Source organism: Micromys minutus (genome assembly GCF_963924665.1).
Source record: "Micromys minutus genome assembly, chromosome: 3".
NCBI lineage: Eukaryota > Metazoa > Chordata > Mammalia > Rodentia > Muridae > Micromys > Micromys minutus.
In genome coordinates, this window is record NC_137972.1 from 724,518 (window position 1) to 743,692 (window position 19,175).

The 19,175-nt window shown below is 37.4% G+C and overlaps 1 protein-coding gene across 11 annotated transcripts in view; it reads left to right on the plus strand.

The window, feature by feature from the left end:
* The window catches only part of CAPRIN2 (caprin family member 2), a gene marked incomplete at its 3' end in the record, with an annotated part of 47,008 nt that overhangs the window by 13,091 nt on the left and 14,742 nt on the right, over positions 1 to 19,175 (plus strand). For 5 of the 11 annotated variants that reach the window (XM_080913773.1, XM_080913772.1, XM_080913776.1 and 2 more), the window contains exons 4-12: positions 681 to 919; positions 1,918 to 2,000; positions 4,958 to 5,113; positions 7,094 to 7,137; positions 8,068 to 8,715; positions 11,261 to 11,383; positions 13,873 to 13,942; positions 15,141 to 15,205; positions 17,905 to 18,006. In XM_080913773.1, coding sequence (XP_080769899.1) covers positions 681 to 919; positions 1,918 to 2,000; positions 4,958 to 5,113; positions 7,094 to 7,137; positions 8,068 to 8,715; positions 11,261 to 11,383; positions 13,873 to 13,942; positions 15,141 to 15,205; positions 17,905 to 18,006 — 1,530 coding nt within the window. The remainder of the gene's footprint in view (positions 1 to 680; positions 920 to 1,917; positions 2,001 to 4,957; positions 5,114 to 7,093; positions 7,138 to 8,067; positions 8,716 to 11,260; positions 11,384 to 13,872; positions 13,943 to 15,140; positions 15,206 to 17,904; positions 18,007 to 19,175) is intronic. The other 6 variants (XM_080913774.1, XM_080913779.1, XM_080913780.1 and 3 more) reach the window with 2 other exon arrangements.

Genomic DNA, 19,175 nt, shown 5'->3' on the forward strand with positions numbered 1-19,175 from the left:
AGACAGGAAGGAATATTGGATATTTTTCAAGTGTTTCTTTTTAATCTTTTAATCTCAATTAATTAGGATTTAGGAACGTATTTTTTAAATTTCCTTTTATTTTGCTTCTTTCATATTTTCCCATTCTTTTTCTTCTTTTCTTTCCTTGGTCTTGCTATGTAATAAAGGCTTATTTGGGACTCATCATGTAGCCAGGCTATGCTTAGATTTGTGATCCTGTCTCTGCTTTGTCAATGCTGAGATCTTGGGCATGTACCACCATGCTGTCTGAATATATTTTATAGACTTTAAGGTATTAATACTTCTATCAGTGAGAGTGAGCTGTTTCAACTCTGTGTGTTCTGATTACATAAATAATAAACCAGTTTATTACTCAGTGACAAGGAAGTGGACTAAACTGTTCAGGTATTTTTTGTTTTGTTTTTAGGCAGGGTGTCTCCACATAGCCCTGGCTGTCCTGGAACTCACTGTATAGACCAAGCTGGCCTCAAACTCAGAGAGATCTGCCTGCTTCTGCCTCTTAAGTCTTTGGATAAGAGGCATGTGCCATCACATGCAGCCTCTTTTCAGGTTTTCAGTTGTGAAGTGTATCATCTAATCCCAGCTGTTTGTGGTGGATTTTGGTATATATGGATTGCTAATATGGGTGGAGATATGTGAGCCTGCATTTGTTTTAACAGCTGTTGAAAGCCCAGAAAAAGGCCCAGAGAAGGGAGCATATGTTAAAACTTGAGGCTGAGAAGAAAAAGCTTCGAACTATACTTCAAATTCAGTATGTATTACAGAACTTGTCACAAGAACATGTACAAAAAGACCTCAAAGGGGGCTTGAATGGTGCAATGTATTTGCCTTCAGAAGAACTTGACTACCTCATTAAATTCTCAAAACTGACCTGCCCTGAAAGAAATGAAAGTCTGAGGTAAGTCAGTTAGTAAAAAGATTTTCCTGAAATAATAGAACTTGTAGCACTTGTACAGTAAATCCCTAATTTACAAAGAAGACACTAATTTGATTCAGTATGGGAAACTTAGGTGTGCTTGTTAGATCATTAGTAAATTTGAATATTTTCATTAACATTGTCTTTAGTGTAACACCAAAGGCAAGGATTTAAAAAATATTGCTCAGCTGGGTGTGGTGAGTCCCTTTGTCAGAAACAAGCAAACAAGCAGACAAACAGCGACAACAACAAAAAGCTTGATAATTTAGCCCCATATAGATGTTAATTGCGATGCTGGTTATAAATAAATTAATTATTTAAAATGTATAATTGAGGCTACCTAATATTTCCTCCCATACTTAGCTATTGTTTTTATATTGGAATAAACCAGCTGACAGATCTTTATGCTTTTGCTTTGTTAAATATGGATTGGTCTAACTCTTTGTTAGCTGTAGAAGTAGAACTGAGCAGAATTCAGCTGTTATTAAAATTAGCCTGATGTCAGGGAGAAGCTGCTTTAAGCTCCCATTGCTCTAGAGAGCTGCCTGCTGTAGCTGGCTGCTGCTCTGCTACATTGCCACCTGTTTGTTGCTTCTTGGTTGCTTCCTTCTCACTTCAGCTGGTTTAGGTAATGGAGCTTCCCTCTATAAAGTGATCTTAAATGGAGCTTTGAATGTCTCCATCTCATGTTTAATGCTGAGATGCATTTGATAAGTAATGACGCTGCACTGGCAGCTGGAGCTCTTGCTATTCTTTGATAGTTGTATTTGGTGAAATCTTTTTTATTCATTTTAAGGAAAACATTAACTTTTGATAAATACTTATAAAATCAAATATTTTCTTCCAAATAGTAAAGGGGTAAAGTTATCATATTTTCATATCGGGACTTTTAATGGGTTATATTTCATACATTGTAGTGCTCTTCATGTATATGCGTATGTCTAAAGTCACTCTGTTCTGCTGCTGCTTTTCCTTGTCAGTGTTGAAGACCAGATGGAGCAGTCATCCTTGTACTTTTGGGACCTTTTGGAAGGTAGTGAGAAAGCAGTGGTAGGAACAACATGTGAGTTTTCTCTACTTTGGACTTAGGCAGTAAATAGTAAACTTTTTGTCTAGAAGTTTAGTATGATATTGAGGGTCTAAACTGTGTCAGTCCATCAGAACTTACATGTCTGACAGTACTGCATTGACCCATTTATTTATATCAAAGTAGTTACTGTATAATCTTATTTACTAAAAGAGAACTAACAAAATTTTGAAGTGACAACCAAAATAATTTGGGAATAAAGTCTAATTACTTCAATACTAGCTTTATCACCTTGAGGTTCAGTTTCATATTTTGAATAGTGGTACATATTCTGTTATTTAGTAGGTCATCTTAAGAAATAACAAACATTTGGTTAGTCTGTCAAACAGTTAAATGACCACATTCAAATGGCTAGACATGAATTATAAAGTACATATCTTAGGATCATGAGAACTCCCTAGAAGTTGATGAACATTTTTGTCATTAGTTAATTTCTTCCTCTTTAGAAAATATCTAAGTCTGGGGCTGGTGATATGATTTAGTAAAGTGCTTTCTGTGACAGCATAAAACCTGAGTTTGATCCCTAGTGCCTGTGTGGAAAAGACTGGCCATGTGATGGCTGAAATCCCCTTGCTGGGGAAATGATGAAAGGAAGATCCCTGGGACTCACATGCTGCCTAGCCAGTCTAGCTGAATCGACAAGCTCCAGGTTTAATGAGAGTGATTGAAAAAGACCCTGATATTGACCAGTAGCCTCCATTGGCATTTGCACATGCAACCACATACAAATATACACACCCACAGAGAAAAATACCCATGTCTGTATAACTATCAAGATTTGCAACTGTTTAAAACTTAAATTACAAGTGAAAGTTTGTGTTTTTAAACCAGGCGTGATGAAAATGCATCTCTAGTTAGTCAAAAAGCAGAGATCAGAAGATAGCTTGAGCCCAGGAATTCAGGGTTATCCTGAGTAACATGGAAAATCCTGTCTTGAAAAGAAAAAGAAATAGGAAACAAAAATAAAGAAAAAAAAAAACTGGTTTGAAAAAGAGCTTGGCAGTTCCTTATAAAATCAAGTGTATACTTATTGTATAGCCAAACAGTTACATGTCTAGAACCCAACAGAAATGAAACATGCCCTCTTAGGTACCTGTATGCTTGTACTATCTATTCATAGTAGTTTTCAATTGGAGTCAATGATGTTGCATGGCAGTAAATTGATAAAATATGTTATATTTGTCCAGTAGATTTTAGCAAGTAAGAAAAGAAATGGCTGGGCATGGTGGTACATGTCTATAATCTCAGCACTTAGGAGGCAGAAGTAAGAAAATCATTACAAGTTTGAGGCCAGCCTGATCTACACAGTTCTAATCCAGCTAGAGCTACATAGTGAGATCTTATCTCAGAACAAACAAAACCCAAAATCCCAAAACAAACAAAATATGTACAAGAGCATGGATGAATCTCAAAGTAATTATGCTTAGTAAAAGAAGCCAGGTAGTACATGAGTATGTAGCATATGACTTCATTTATATGGAATTCTAGAAAAGGTCACTAGTTGTTAGGAGAGGGGACTAATTTAAGAGGGACTTGAGAGATTTGGTAGGGAGTAAACATGCTTTAAAAGTGTGGTTCTGTTGATGGTAGCATGACTTTGTATCTGTTAAAGCTATGCATTTGAAGTAGGTGAAACATTTTTTTTGTGATACTTTAAAGCTGACTAAAATATAACCATGGTAGTGCATGCCTATAATCCCAACATCCAGGTGGCTGAGTCAGGAGAATTGCTGTGAATTAGAGGCCAGCCTAGGCTACAAAGTGAGACCCTGTTTCTAAAAACCCAAATGGCTGATTAAAAAAAGAATCAATGTTATTGTCTCAGGGTTTCCAGTGCTGTGAAGAGACACTGTGACCAACGCAACACTTACAATGTACAGCATTTAATTGGGGCTGGTTTAGAGGTTCTAAGATTCAGTCCATTATCATGGCAGGAAGCATCCAGGCAGGCATGGTGCTGGAGGAGCTGAGAGTTCTACATCTTGTTTCAAAGGCAAAGGGGAAATTGTCTTCCAGGCAGCTAGGAGAAAGGTTTCAAAGCCCACCCCACACTGACACATTTCCTCTAACAAGGCCACACCTACTTCTACAAGGCCACACCTCCTAATAGTGCCATTCCCTGGGCCAAGTATATTTAAACCACCACATGAATAGTAGACACAGACCAAGTGTAGATGTTCTACCTGATTTGGAATTACTTTTATTGGGCATTTAAAATAAAGTTCATGCAACTTTGACATTTTTATGATTAAAAAAACTATCTAGTACCAGTATGCTAGGAGTGACAGACAGTATAACTCAAGTGAAATCTTACTGAAAGAATTTTATAATTTAAAAATACTTAACCAGAGCTGGTGGATCAAGTATATAACCCTATCTCTTAGCAAGCTAAAGCAGGAGAATAACCAATTTGAGACTGCTTGGACTATTTAGTGAGACCTAGTCTCCACATGATCAACCAAATAGAACAACAAAACCAGAAGTGTTCAAGATAAGGTTTCCTGTTGGTTATGATTGAGGAACTAGTGTTTAATTCTGCAAATCCTTAATGAATGGTTAACACAGTACAGTGTCTTGGTTGCAGTTGGTAAAAATGTCTCAGCTTAGGGAATATATAGCTTGCTAAGCTCTTTGATTAAGTTAGTTGATTTTTAGCCATTTTTCAAATAGTGGAATTAGACACCCAGAGAAACTTAAGTGATTTGTTAAATATCTAGTCTCATCTTTTTTTATTTGTATTAATTCATCATGAAGTGTAAAGATGAATTACTCTTATTTTTCTGGTTCAGACAATTCCAGGTGTTATCCCCCAACCCCTTGCCAATCCTTTCTAGTGATGGTTAAATATAAGCAGATAACATTGAGTCTTATTCTCTATAACTTTCAATGAACTTTTAGGTTATGTGCTAACTAACCTAATTACTCTTTCTTAGACAAACATGTGAAAGACCTGCTGTCTAAATTGCTGCACTCAGGTTATTTTGAAAGTATCCCAGTTCTCAGGAATTCTAAGGAAAAAGCGGAAGAAATGCTAATGCAATCAGAAGAGAAAAAACAGTTACTGAAGACTGAGTCTATCAAAGAATCAGGTTTGTTGTAATCTTTGAAGTTCTTTAGCTTGCTTTTTTTTTTTTTTTTTTTTTTTTTGAAACAGGGTATAAGTATGTAGCCCAGGTTGGTTGGACTTGCCAGTTTATAGTAGGCTGGTCTTGAAGTTGGAAGATTGTCCTACTTCTAACTTCTGAGTACTGAAATTAATAAGTTTGTACCAGGACTCCTGTTTAGTTCTTTTTTTTTCTTAATTTTTGCTTAGAATACAAAGAATTGGTTGCATTATGACATGTCATCCTGCATGCCTAGTAATCCTTACACTCCCTCTTGGTGGTGTCCTTTTGCATATGTGGCATTATAGAGGTTGCATCTCTTACTGCACTTTAAAACTAGCATTTTGAAATGATTTAGTTTCTATTTTGTTTTGAGAGAAAACCTTAGGTTAAAACAAGGCATTTGTGAAATTTGAATGAATCTCTTTGTTAAACTATAATAGGATAATTCCATTTATAGTATAGTTTAAATGTACGTCATAGTAGAAAACAGTATTTTGTAGAAGAATGTAAATTTGGGTTCAGTTATTGATTTAGGGGAAAAGAAACAAAGTGAGGATTGGAGATTTAGCTCAGTGGTAGAGCTGAGTGTGGTGTTGCATGTCTTTAATCCCAGCACTCCAGAGGCAGGTAGATCTCTGAGTTTGAGGTCAGTCTGTTCTACGAAATGGGTCCCAGGAAAGCCAGGGCCATTAAACAGAGAGACCCTGTCTACAAACAGAAAAGAAGGAAGGAAGGAAGGAACAGAAATATAGTACTTGATTAGGCATTTATTTCCTTCTTTCTCTTTTTAAAATCAAAAAAATTGTTTTTATTTGGCAAGATCTCATGTAGCCTGGGCTAGCCTTAAATTTACTATATAACTAGGATGACCTTGAACTTTTGATCCTCCCATCTCTGTCTCCCCAGTACTAGAATTAAGTTTGTATTCAGTTGCCTATTTTATATTGTATTAGGAGCCATACTGAGAAACCCAATGTTTTGTGCTTAGTAGGCATAAATAATCAACTAAGCTATATCCCCAGTCCTACTTCACTGCTTCTGCCCAGACTGTGCTAGGAAATGAAGCCTCAAATGCTGGAATATGCTTCCAGAACCAGACGGTCAAGAGAAAGAAACAAGAGTCCTAGGAGTCCTGGGAGTCTTTTCTTAAGGTCTAGTGCTTCTGTGTCTCCCTCTTACACCTCCTGACCATAGTATGGTTTGGCAGAGGATTCATTTTAAGCTGAGATTACTGATTTGTCTTTGTAAACGTTAACTATCATTACAGTTTTAATAAGGCTGTTTGTGGGTAGAAGGAGATAGTTGAGGGCAGCCTGGTCTACAGAGTGAATTCTAGGACAGCCAGGGCTATAGAGAAACTTTGTCTCACAAAACCAAACCTACCTGCCAACCAACCAACCAACCAACCAACCAAACAAACAAACAGCAAACAAAATATTTTTAACTGGATATGATGATGGTCCATACTTGAATCCCAGCACCAGGACATGAGACCCTATCCTTAAAGAAATGAGATTTCAGTAGGAACTTGACTTCAGTCAATATCTTATATAGGAGGAATACTAGCTTCAATTATAATTATCTCTAGAACCCATTCATCTTTTTCTTTTTTTGTGCTCCACTCCTTGTACATGGTGTGTAAGTGAGTGGGTGGTTGAGAGTGGGAGCATCTTCATGGAAGCAAGGGGAGGGGGGAGAGGGTATGGGAAATGGGAGGAAAGGGAATAACATTCAAAATGTAAATACATAAATTATTTAATAAAAATGATAAAAAAATCTCTAGGTCCTCCACATACTTCGACCTATAAGCAATAGATGAAATTGTCCAGCTATGAATATATTTAATTGTATTAATTCTTACTCTATTCTTCCGAGTCCTTTGAAATTCATGGCTGGAATGAATTACAGGTATAATAAGAAAACTTAGAACTTGTATTTATTAATAATTTTTTATCTTCCCAGAATCTCTTATGGAACTTGTACAGCCAGAGGTACAGCCACAGGAGGTAAGAAGTGATCAGGCGGGGGCGTGAGGGGTGGGATTGTGGGAAAAGGATAACATCTGAAATGTAAATATAGAGAATTTTCAAAAAAAATAAATTGGGGGAAAAAAAAGAAGTGATCAGGCCCGTTGGGAGGTTGTTTCTAACTTTCATCCATTACTTGTGGTTTAGTCTGAGGCTTGGGCAGACAGACTGAACATGAATCCTGTCTTGCCATTTATTAGCTTAGTGTCTGGCTGGATTGTTCTTTGTAGTAAAGATGAGGACCACATCTGTCCCACAGTGAGAGCTAATGGGTCTGATAAACAGTAACTTGTTCAGCGTTAGCATTGCTGTTTTAAACCCCCATGTCAAACTTTAAGGGCGTACAGAATTTTGTTATCAGAGTTTACATAGTAGTAGAAAATAGTGTTTATCTTTGAAAGTGACATTGAAATTTGTGGAAGCTGCAGAGAATCAGAGAACCAGATGCACAATATAATAGATAATGTGAGCAAAATAGAGAAAAATCTGGAAACTGAGGAGACATACAGATAAAAGTAAATTATAATTTCATAATTGAACTATCCTATCTGTGACTTTTAAAGGAGGGTGACAGGTGTGTGGGAAGACTCAGGCCATCAAAGGCAAAATTGCCTTGGTAAAGGGACTTCCTACAGCAATTGTGGTACCATATCATATAGTTGTTTTTAGTCTTCAGTGGGTCATAGAAATCTACTTTTGAAGTATCAAAGTTTACATTTCTGTTAGTTGAGGAGAAAGAATAGATACAAAATAGGCCAGTTTCTCCAAGTAAGGTTAGGACAAGAGTTTCATGCTACATGGTTTCATGTGAGACTAATGGACACAGGAATCCTAATAGAGTTGAACATTATTACATTTAGAGTCTATGCATTTTAAACCTGAAGCACGTTGTTTATTTCTCTGACTTAGTTTCTTAACAGACGCTATATGACAGAAGTAAATTTTTCAAGAAAACAAGAAAAGGAAGAACAATCCTGGGAAGCAGATAATACTAGGAAACCAAGTGTCCTCAAATGCTGGAATATACTTCCAGGACCAGATGGTCAGGAGAAGAAGCAAGAGTCCTTGGAGTCTTCTTTTAAGTCTCAGGAGAGGTCAAAGCCTGTGGTTTCCTTAGAACAGGGGAAGCTCAGGCCAACATTGCAGGAAGAGCAGAAGCAGCAGGTTTCTGTGGCACCTGTTAGTCAGTGGAAACCAGAAAGCCCTAAATCCAAAGTGGGCAGCCCTCAAAAAGGGCAGAATGTACAGGAGATGCCAAAACCATGGGTGGTTCAGTCACAGAAAGAACAAGGCTCAAAGAAGCTGCCTCCTGGGTCCTGGGCAGTGTCTGTGCAGAGTGAACAGAGTGGCAGCAGACCCTGGACCACTCCTGTGTGCAGGGAACAGGCTGCCATGCAGCCTGGAACTCCAGCATCCTGGGAAAACAGTGCCGAGAACCAGAAACACTCCTTAGTACCACAATCACAGATTTCTCTAAAGTCCTGGGGAGCAGCTTCAGCAAGCCTCTTACCAAATGACCAGGTCCTGCCAAGAAAGTTAAATGTAGAACCCAAAGATGTGAGTAGATTTCTATGTCTTCCTCATTCTGTTGATGATAAGATCTCAGAATGTGAGATTTATATGGAATGATTCTTGGATATAATCTTTGCATTGTTGGTTCCTAAATTATGTTATTAGTTATATGTAATCAATTATAAATTATAATCATATTGCAAATACTTAATTTATAAGTTAATATTACTTATGAAGCAAGCATCACTTTGTGTTTTAGTCAGGAACTTAGGTCATCTAATAGTATGAAGAATCTTTGGAGAGGTCAAGACATCAGAATTTTATAAATAAACTACTTCTGAGTACTGCCTTATAGAATGAGAATTTTAGAGTTGTCTTTTTAAATTTTTTTTTCCTTTCCAAAATAAGGTTTCTCTATGTCCTAGCTGTCCTGGAATTTTCTTTTTAGATCAGGCTGGCCTTGAACTCAGAGATGTGCCAGCCTCTCCCTCCAGAGTGCTGGGATTAAAGGCTTATGCCACCAAACCTGGATTTTGTTTTTGTTTTTGAGACAAGATCTCATTATGCAGCTCTGGCTGGCTTGGAATTCAGTATATAGACCAGTCTTGCTTTAAAATTCATAGATACCCACTTGCCTCTGCCTCCCAATTGCTAGGATTGGAGGCATGTGCCACCACTCCTAACAGTTTCTTTTTTTTGTCTTTCCTCTCTTCAAGTCCTAATCTATCCCCCCACCTTTTTTTTACAGGTGCTAATGTCTTTATATTATTCCTGCCCTTGTAGAAATTCGACAGCCATACCTTATTAGCTTATAACATCTAATAATAATTGCATGATTGCTGTTTTTGAGAAGCATATTAAAAATCCAGGTTAATACCCCAATAAAGCTGTTTAAATAAAGCAACAAAATAAAGCAACAAAACTGAGAGTTTGAGGCCAGCCTTGTCTACATATAGCAAGTTCCACATCTGTTAGTGTTGCATAGTTAGAGCCTATCTTAAAACAAAAAGCAAACACATAGAAAACCAAACCAATCAACTAACCAATCAAAAAAAACCCCACAGGGTTGGGCTTTTTTGTTGTTGTGTTTTTGTTTGTTTGTTTTTTGCTTTTCTAAATTGTAGATCCACTAGGCATTTGAACCTTTACCATACTAGAATATTGATCTCATGATATTTTGAATATATATTGAAAACCAGGGATGTTTAATTGTAAAAGTCCAAACATATTGGATTTGCTTTTGTGGGATAGGCTCTTACAGTAACTAAAAGGGCACTCACTTATCTCTGAACAGCTGACCTTAACTGGAAAGAATATGGCTAATGGCTAGAGAGATGGCTCAGACTGTTCTTCCAGAGGAGACTGGAGCTTAATTCCTGGCATCGTTATGGTAGCTCACACCACATGTAATTTCAGTTCTGGGTATCTGATGCCTTTGCATGCACCAAGCATATAAATGGTATACACACAGAGAGAGACAAAAATCACATATATGTTAAAAAAAAAACAAAACAAAAAACAAGGGGCTGGAGAGATGGCTCAGTGGTTAAGAGTACTGACTACTCTTCCAGAGATCCTGAGTTCAATTCCCAGCAACCACATGGTGGCTCACACCATCTATAATGGACATCAGATGCCCTCTTCTGCTGTGTCTGAAGACAGCTCCAGTGTACTTATATATGTAAAATAAATAAATAGAAGAACTTTAAATTGCTAATTAAGGTAAATTCAAAATGTCTAGTAGTTTATCATGAGAGCTTTTTACAGCAGAAGCCTCCAAGAGTATATTTTTAATTAGATATAAATATACTTCTTTATTTCTATTGTGTATACATTGTATATGTGTATATGTATACACATATATAATATTTATAAATATTTTAATATCTCTGAAATCTTACACATCTTAGAAATGATGCATATTTAATGATAATAGTAATTCCTGTATTGATGAGAAACATAGCATTGGTGTGTGTCATAGTCAGTGGGTTCTTATCACAGAGAATAAATGGTAAAAACACTTTTAAGGAAGGCCCCTTATGTTTCCTTTTAGAAAGAGACTGCTTTAGCTGGGTGTGTGGAACATGCCTTTACAACACACTGGAGGCAGAGGCAGGAGCATCTCTGTGAGTTTGAGAGTCCCGCCTGGTCTACAAAATGAGTCTAGGAGAGCCAGGGCTAGAAACCTGTCTTGAAAAAAAAAAAAAAAGCATTATGTTTTAGAAAGATTTTTATTAAAATTGTTTTGAAAGGAGAAAACTGAAATTATTAGAAAATGGATTTATGTGATAATTCTTTTTTTTAATTTATTTATTTTATTTATATGTAAGTACACTGTAGTTATCTTCAGACACACCAGAAGAGAGCATCCTATTACAGATGGTTGTGAGCCACCATGTGGTTGCTGGAAATTGAACTCAGGACCTCTGGAAGAGCAGTCAGTGCTCTTAACCACTGAGCCATCTCTCCAGCCCTATGTGAGAATTCTTACTGTGATAAATCTAGTAAATATTCCCATTTGATTTCTTGAAGATGTACTACTAATGTAAATTTCCTGGTGAGTCTCACACAAGGTGGGTTTGTCTTGTAGGTACCTAAGCCCATGCCTCAGCCTATAGACTCTTCCTCTGCTTTTCCAAAGGATCCAGTATTGAGGAAAGAAAAACTGCAGGACCTCATGACCCAGATTCAAGGAACTTATAACTTTATGCAAGTATGAACTGTGTTATTTTATTTTTTGTTTTGTTTTGACCTGGTGTATTTTTTGTTCTTTGACAATTTCTTAAGTCTGTAGTGTATCTTGATCATATCCAGTTCAATACCCCTGTCCCATACTTCCTTGCATCCACCCATACTTCCCAATTTCACCTTCATATTCTCTTCCCCCTCTTAGAAAAAAATAACCAACCAAACATTTAGTTAGTGATATCTGCATGTGTGTGAGTGTGGGCCCATTTACCAGAGCAAAAGCAATCTACTCACACAGCCACAGACCTAAAGAAAAGTGATATGTCTCCCATCTCCTGTGTCGTGCCTTCCTCCCCTCATTCATGATAGCATCCCAGAAGCTATCAAGGGGTGATAGATCTTCAGCTAGGGGTAGAGAGTCCCCATCTCATCCATGCTGGAATATTGACTGGCTTGGCCTTCTCAGATCACCATAGCATCTATGAGTTCATGAGTTGCAGAAGCTATGTCATATCCAAGAGAGCATTTCTGGGCCTTGCACTCTTTCTAAGCTCTTCTCTGGGATATTCCCTGAGCTTTGAAGGAGTAGGATATAAACATCCCATTTAGAGCTGAGCATTTAAGTCACTCCACACACTTTGACCACTTAAGAGTTTGTGCATTGACTGTTGCTCACTGCCAAAAAGCTTCTCTGACCAAGGATGAAAGTAGTTCTAATTTGTGGGCATAAAAAGGCAGTTTGATAAAAATCCATTTATCAAAATAATACTAGTAGTTTTTCTTCCTAGGGCTTCTGGTTCCTGCAGCCCTAAGTCTTGGGCATACAGTATCAGGGATGAATTACTTCCTATTGAGCAGGCATTAAGTTCAATGGTTGGCTACTCCCATAACTTTCCTATCATACATTTTGCCTATGAGCCATTTTAAAAATGAATCTTAAGTAATATTTGTGAAACTAGTAACTGGTATATGAAAATTGTGTTGAAATTTTTTTAAAGATTTATTTAAATTATGTATATGACCACACTGTCATTGACACACCAGAAGAGAGCATCTGATCCAATTACAGATGGTTGTGAGCCACCATGTGGTTGCTTGGAATTGAACTTATGACCTTTGGAAGCGCACCTAGTGCTCTTAACCACTGAGCCATCTCTCCAGCCTGGGATCTAGAGTCTTAAGAATTTCAAAACAGGGCTGAAGACAGCTACAGTGTACTCATATACATAAAAATAAATAAATAAACCTTAAGAAAAAAAAGAATGTAGATCCCATTATGTAGAATGGTATCTTGGTTCTGCAGTTTCCATGCTATCAGGGCAAGTTGTTTCACTTTATGCTTTGTTGTTCTTATTATTTTTTTAGTGTGAAAAAAATTGTAGTCCTCATTTTCTAAATTTATTGTGTGTAAAGACATTAATTTAACATATCAAAAACATCATTGTATAAGTGCCAGGTTGCTGTGGGTCTTTGGTAGATGTATTAAAGCTGAAACCCTGTTTGCTGTTTGGTGTTTCCAGGTCCCAATGCCTAAAAATTCTGAGACACTCATCACCTGTCTTCAAAGCTATGGAAGACTGGAAACTTGTGCCAAATCAGTCATTACATTGCGCAAAAGACTATTTTTCCCCTTGCACACAGTCTTCTCACTGTAGCTCTACCAGCCTGGTACTCACCATGGAGACAGCCTGGTACTCACTATGGAGATAGGCTGGTCTTGAATTCATAGAGATCAGCTTGCTTCTGCTTCCCAGTGTACCACCAATCCACTATGAAAATTTGTGTTTTATTAAATTGTATGACATAGACTCTTAGATAGTTTAAGAACAGCATATATTACTGAGGCCTGACTACTCAAGAAACAAAAGTAAATTTAAGTATAGGAGATAAGTCTTGAGCTTTAGATATAGACCTGGGTGTAAACACCAATTCTGTTTCTTGACAGCTGCATAACTCAAGTTCTTTCTTTAATTTTCAGCCCTCTAGTTTGCAGTGTAAAAGATAATCTGATTATCTTTTATTTTATTTTAAGATAAATAAAAAGTAAGATGCTTTCTGCAAATTTCTAGCTTCAGTAAGCAGAGTCTGGGAGGTTTTCTTGAGAGAACCCCGATACACAGTTATGAGAAGGGAATAGTTTCTCATAATAAAACTATTTTACCAGCATGAACCAGTAATTGGTTGAGATAAAAATAAGTAGACCTTCCCATTTGTTAGGTATAATTAAAATTTAAGTTCAGTCTAGACTAGACTAACATTTTATGCTTAAGACTCAGTCAGACAGGCATATCTAAATTGGGCCTTAGAATCCTGTTGTAATTTTAATACTTGACCCAATCTTGAGGTTTGACAGTTAACTTTAGAGTTTAGTTTTGACTCTTCAACTTGTTAACATCACAAGGTAGGAATTAGCTAGTTGCCTGCATCTTTAATAATAGCTATGGTCAGTACAGTGAACTACTTATTAAACAAATCATCTGTGTTTCTTTTTGTTATCTAAAATCTTCTCTTTAGGAGTCTGTTCTAGATTTTGACAAACCCTCAAGTGCAATTCCATCGTCACAGCCGCCTTCAGCTCCTCCAGGTAACCCACTAGGAACACAGTGATTCTAAACTTAAACAGCTTTGGAGCTAACAGTCATTTCTTATATGAATCACTCACTCACTCCAAATAGCTTAAGTGTTTATTAATTTATTCTAGTTGTATCCATCAATCAGTAGAATTGCATAGGGATAAATTATTAGGACATAAGCATTTTTCAGTAATATTTATATTTGTTAAAAAATGTAATGTCTTCAGATGAGCAAGTAAAAATGTCTATCAGCTGCTTTAGCAATTTTTCATATTCTTTCTGGAATTGAGATTTCTGAGTACAATCTACTTGACCTTTGAGCTGTAAATCTAGTGTGGAGGCTTTTGGGTCATCATAGCTGACAGGGTTACCTCATTAATATTATTAGAATATTGACTATCATGGTAACGAATGAGGGAGCCTGAATCCAAAAATGCTGTGAAGCTTCAAAGCTTAGGGCTCTGGCTTCATGATAACTTCTTTTAGGTAAGGAATGATATAAAACTATATAGTCCAACTGTGGTAAGCATTGGACAACTGCTAAAGACTGATGCGGTAATGCTGGCAAAACAAGAAGAGTTCACAGAATAGTTAATAGAAGTGACAGATATTAATGAGCAAAACCAAACTGAATACTATTTAATTGTAAAAAGTATAACAGATGAACAGCTGAGATTTATTATGAAGATTATGTGTATCAGTAACAACTCACAGTGGCTTAGTCTTTGTCTTCCAGATTATTATCCTCAATAATTTTTTAAGTCATAGGTTTTTTTTTTTTTTTTTTTTTTTTGTTTTGTTTTGTTTTACAGTGTAGAATAGAGTTTATTTCGAAGGGGAGTTAAGAGGATAGTAGTAGCAGATAAAGGTAGAGAGAGGGAGAGGGAGAAAGAGGAAGAGAAGAGAGAAGTAGAGGCTGGCCATGAGCACATGGAGGGGGTGGAGTCGGGGGGGAGGGAATGCAAGAACAAGAGCAAGAGAGGAGTAAGAGAGCAAGATGTGGAAGCTTTGGAATGCTGGTTTTACCCATATAGCCTTAGAACATCACCGTATGCCACACATGAGATTAGTGTTTCTGACTAGTATCTTCAGAGTTATCATAGGAACCTGCTCTTCTAATTAACACTTACTTTGTAAAGAGTGAACTTTGTTTTATTAAATTGATGTGTATCAACTTTTCTCTCCCCTTAATTGTTTGGTTTCGTTTAGTCTCTACAGTATCTGCAGAACAAAACCTGTCCAACCAAAGTGATTTTCTTCAAGAGCCATCACAGGTAAGTTTTGGATTAATTTGCTTTTACACTCTTCTTTGTTGTATGGGGAGGACGTCTCACCTTGGCAAGAGTAGTCGGACTTATTCTAATATATAATTTATGATGGAGAAAAATTTTTTTTATCTTAGACCAACTAGGAGAACATTGTGTGTGTGTGCATGTGAGAGAGAGGTAGAGAGAGAGAAAGGGAGAGAGAGAGTCCATGCTGTCATGCTGTTATTGACAAAGCCTCATAATGTAGTCCAGGCTAACCCTGAATTCACTTTGCAGCCTAGACTGGTTTAGAACTTGTGATCCTCCTGCCTCTGGAGTGCTGGAATGTTGGCCTGTGCTAGAATGACTAATAGCATTTGTCTTTTAATAACCTCCTAGGTGAGTCTGCATACCTATCTTTAGAACCACTGGTCTCAAACACCCTTAACTCATGAGTACTTCAAACTACTTCTGGCCACTCTACTTGAAGGGATAATTTGGAGACAAGAGTAATTGCAACTTATAAATGAATACTAATATAAAGATTTTGTTGAGGTTAAGTAAAATGTTTTTCCTCACTGTGGTGCTGGACACTGAATGCATCTGGTTTCTGTGGTTGCCTGCTGGGAAGTGCTCTGATACTGAGCTCCAGCTGCAGCCCTATGAAGTGAAACTTTTAAGTAAAACTTAGCCTTTTGTTTGTATTTTAACAAATACAAACTTTATATTTTGGTTTTGCTCTGTAGTTCAATGTGGTCCTGAACTTGTGGTCTTCTTGTTTTATTCTTCTAGCCCTGGGGTAATATATGCATTTCACTGGACTGGCTTCTAGTCCTTTTAGCTTAGCTATTAAGAGGACAAAGGAGGGTTAAGTTAGAGTTTCTGGGATTCTCCTTCTATACAAGTATAGCCTAACAGCGACCAGTTCCACTTATGATGGGTAGTTGGTTTATTACCTTAATTGAAAGTACTGAAGAAAGCATAATTTTAGAACACTCATCATTCTCATATTTTGGTTAATCATATAAATTAGTATATAAACTGTTCTAAAGTGTTAAAAAAAAATTCCCCTGAACCCTTTTTGAGTGGTGGTAGTTAGATGGAGCAGGGTCTGTCAGTATAGCTCTGGTTGGCCTTGTAGACCAGGCTGACCTTTAACACTTTTTCTGGGGTTTGTGTGTGTGTGTGCGCACACATGTACGAGCCTGCCTTCACTTGTGCTTCTTTCTGTGCCTGTTTTTTATTTTATTTATTTATTTTTGGAGGCAAGGTCTTAAGTAACAGTAGCTCAAGCTGGCCTATCGCTGAGGAAGATGGCCTTAAACTCTGTCTCTGCCTCCCTAGTGCTGGGATGAAGGCCTGTGCTATCATACTTAGTTCTCTAAGCTTTTCTTGAATTTGACCCTCTGCCTCTCCTGAAGTAGAAGCATACTATAAAAGCCCCTTTAGTAGTTTATAGACACAAATGTAACAACTACTCTGATGTTTGGATACCACTCAGTTGATTTCTGGTTCTCCTGTGATATTATTGAAGCTTTTCAGACCTATGAAGACATACTGGGCTGCAGGATTGGGTGCATAAGCACTTAATTATCATCACTGTTAGATTATTTTAGGTATCGCTTACATTTTAATACCTGTTTGTGCTATAGGTTTTCTTCTGAACTGCTTTTGTTGTTTATTAAGTTGTCACGGTCTTAGTTCCTTTTGTGCTTGTTTCTAGTTTTTATTTTATACCTGCTTCTAACTCTTAATTTTCTTAGAACTTTGATACTTTTTGATCCGTGTAGAGTTTGTCCATTTTTTTTTTTTTTTATCCTCTGCCTATTTATCTCTGTAAGGCATGCAAAGCCTTCAGCAGAAGTGAGTAGATCTGCAGAGCTTGATAGCATGCACTGCTATTAACAAGCTAGTGTGTCAGCCACATTGCAGGTCTGGCACCAGATTTTTCCAGGCCTGTGTGTGTGTGTGTGTGTGTGTGTGTGTGTGTGTGTGTAACTGGGGCAAAAGCAGTGTATGAATCTAAGTGTTCTGTTATTGAACTTTATTCTTATTTTGGGCAGATTACTTCACCTTTCTTTGCTCTGCTGCTGCTGTTGCTACTTCCTCCTCTTCTTCCTCCTCTTCTCCTCCTCTTCTTTCTCCTTTTCTCTTCCTTCTCCTCCTCTTCTCCTCCTCTTCTCTTTCTTCTCCTCCTCTTCTTTCTCCTCCTCCCCGCCCAGGGCTTGGAACTCACTCTGTGGACCAGGCTGGCTTCAAATTCAGAGATCCGTATGCCTCAGCCTCTGCCACTGCAATGCTGATATTAAAGGCATGGGGCACCTTTGTCTGACTGCTGCTTTTTTTTTTTTTTTTTTTGTCAAGCTTTTTGACATAGGGTTTTTCTGTGTAGCCTTGGCTATCCTGGAACTTTCTTTGTATACCAGGCCAGGCTGACCTTAAACTCCGAGATCTGCCAACCTCATCTCCTCAGTTAAAGGTGTGCATCACTATTCTTTGTGTGCCTAACTAACTATTCATTGCTTCTTGATGTCACTAAAATGAAGGTAATTATACTTACTCCCCATGTTTGTTAGGATTAAGTATATTAATATATATAACGCATTTAGCATACTGTGTGGTGCTACTGAGTGCCAGTAAAAGTAACATATCAAGAAGTTCAGGGCCCAGGAAATATGAAGTGAAGACAGTATGTTGACAATGCTCTCTATCTCCCTTGTGTCTAGGCTTCTTCTCAAGTTACTTGTAGCTCAAATGCTTGCTTGGTTACTACTGATCAGGCTTCTTCGGGAACAGAAACAGAGTTTATGACCCCAGAGACCCCTGAGGTAATGAGACCCATGGTCTTAATTTCTTGGCTGTCTCAAGGAATTGCAGAATGAGCTTATGAGTTACTGGCATGATTGATGGAATTAAAATGTTTGTAATTATTATTATTATTTTTTAAAGATTTATTTATTTAGTGTATATGAGTACACTGTAGCTGTTTCAGACACACCAGAAAGAGTATCAGATCCCGTTACAGATGGTTGCGAGCCACCATGTGGTTGCTGGGAATTGAACTCAGGACCTCTGGAAGAGCAGTCAGTGCTCTTAACCGCTGAGCCATCTCTCCAGCCCTGTAATTATTAATACATTATCTTCTGTAGATGTTGTATTAATCTAGAACATACAGAGGTTACTATTGTGGTTTTGCCATGTATATAGAATTAATAGTACATATCTGATTTAATAAATATACTTAGAATTATTATCATTTTTAGTTTTTTAAAATATTTGTTCATTTTGCTTCATGCATGCATGTATGTATGTGTACCACATGGTGTTTGGTGCCCAAGGAGGCTAGAAGACATTAGACATTAATTCCTATAACTTATATAGCTGCTAGGAATTGAACCTAGGTCCTCTGTAAGAGCAACAAGGTCTCTTAACCGCTGAGCCATCTCTCCAGCTCTCTATCACTTTTTTCTGAGATGATCTCCTGTAGCATAGGCTGGCCATGAATTCCTGATCCCTTTGCTTCCACTTCTCAAGTGTTAGGATTACAGGAGAGTATGGCCAAGCTTAGTCAACTTACTACTTTATTTTAATAAGTAGAATACAGGGCTGGAGACATAGTTCAGTGATTAAGAAAGTTGGAGATTTTGGAGAGGAGCCAAGTCTTAAGTCCTAGCACTCATATCTGGTAGCTCTCAACTACCTGTACTCCAGCCTCGGAATCGGAGGCATTTGGCTTCCATGGGCACTTGCACTCATGTGTATAAACACAGATATATTCACACAAATACAGACTTAAAGTAAATCTCTATAATTAGCAAAGTATTAGATTTACTTATGGCATTTTAAATATAAAGAAAAGCTTCAGGTAGAATTAGGAGGAAATAATCATATAACTGAATATTTGGTTTTTATAATGTTATTAGCACTGACTGAGTTGAAATGAGTCCTTCAGGCTCATCTTATCAAAAGCATTTTTGACAGTAAGAGGTTTGTGCAT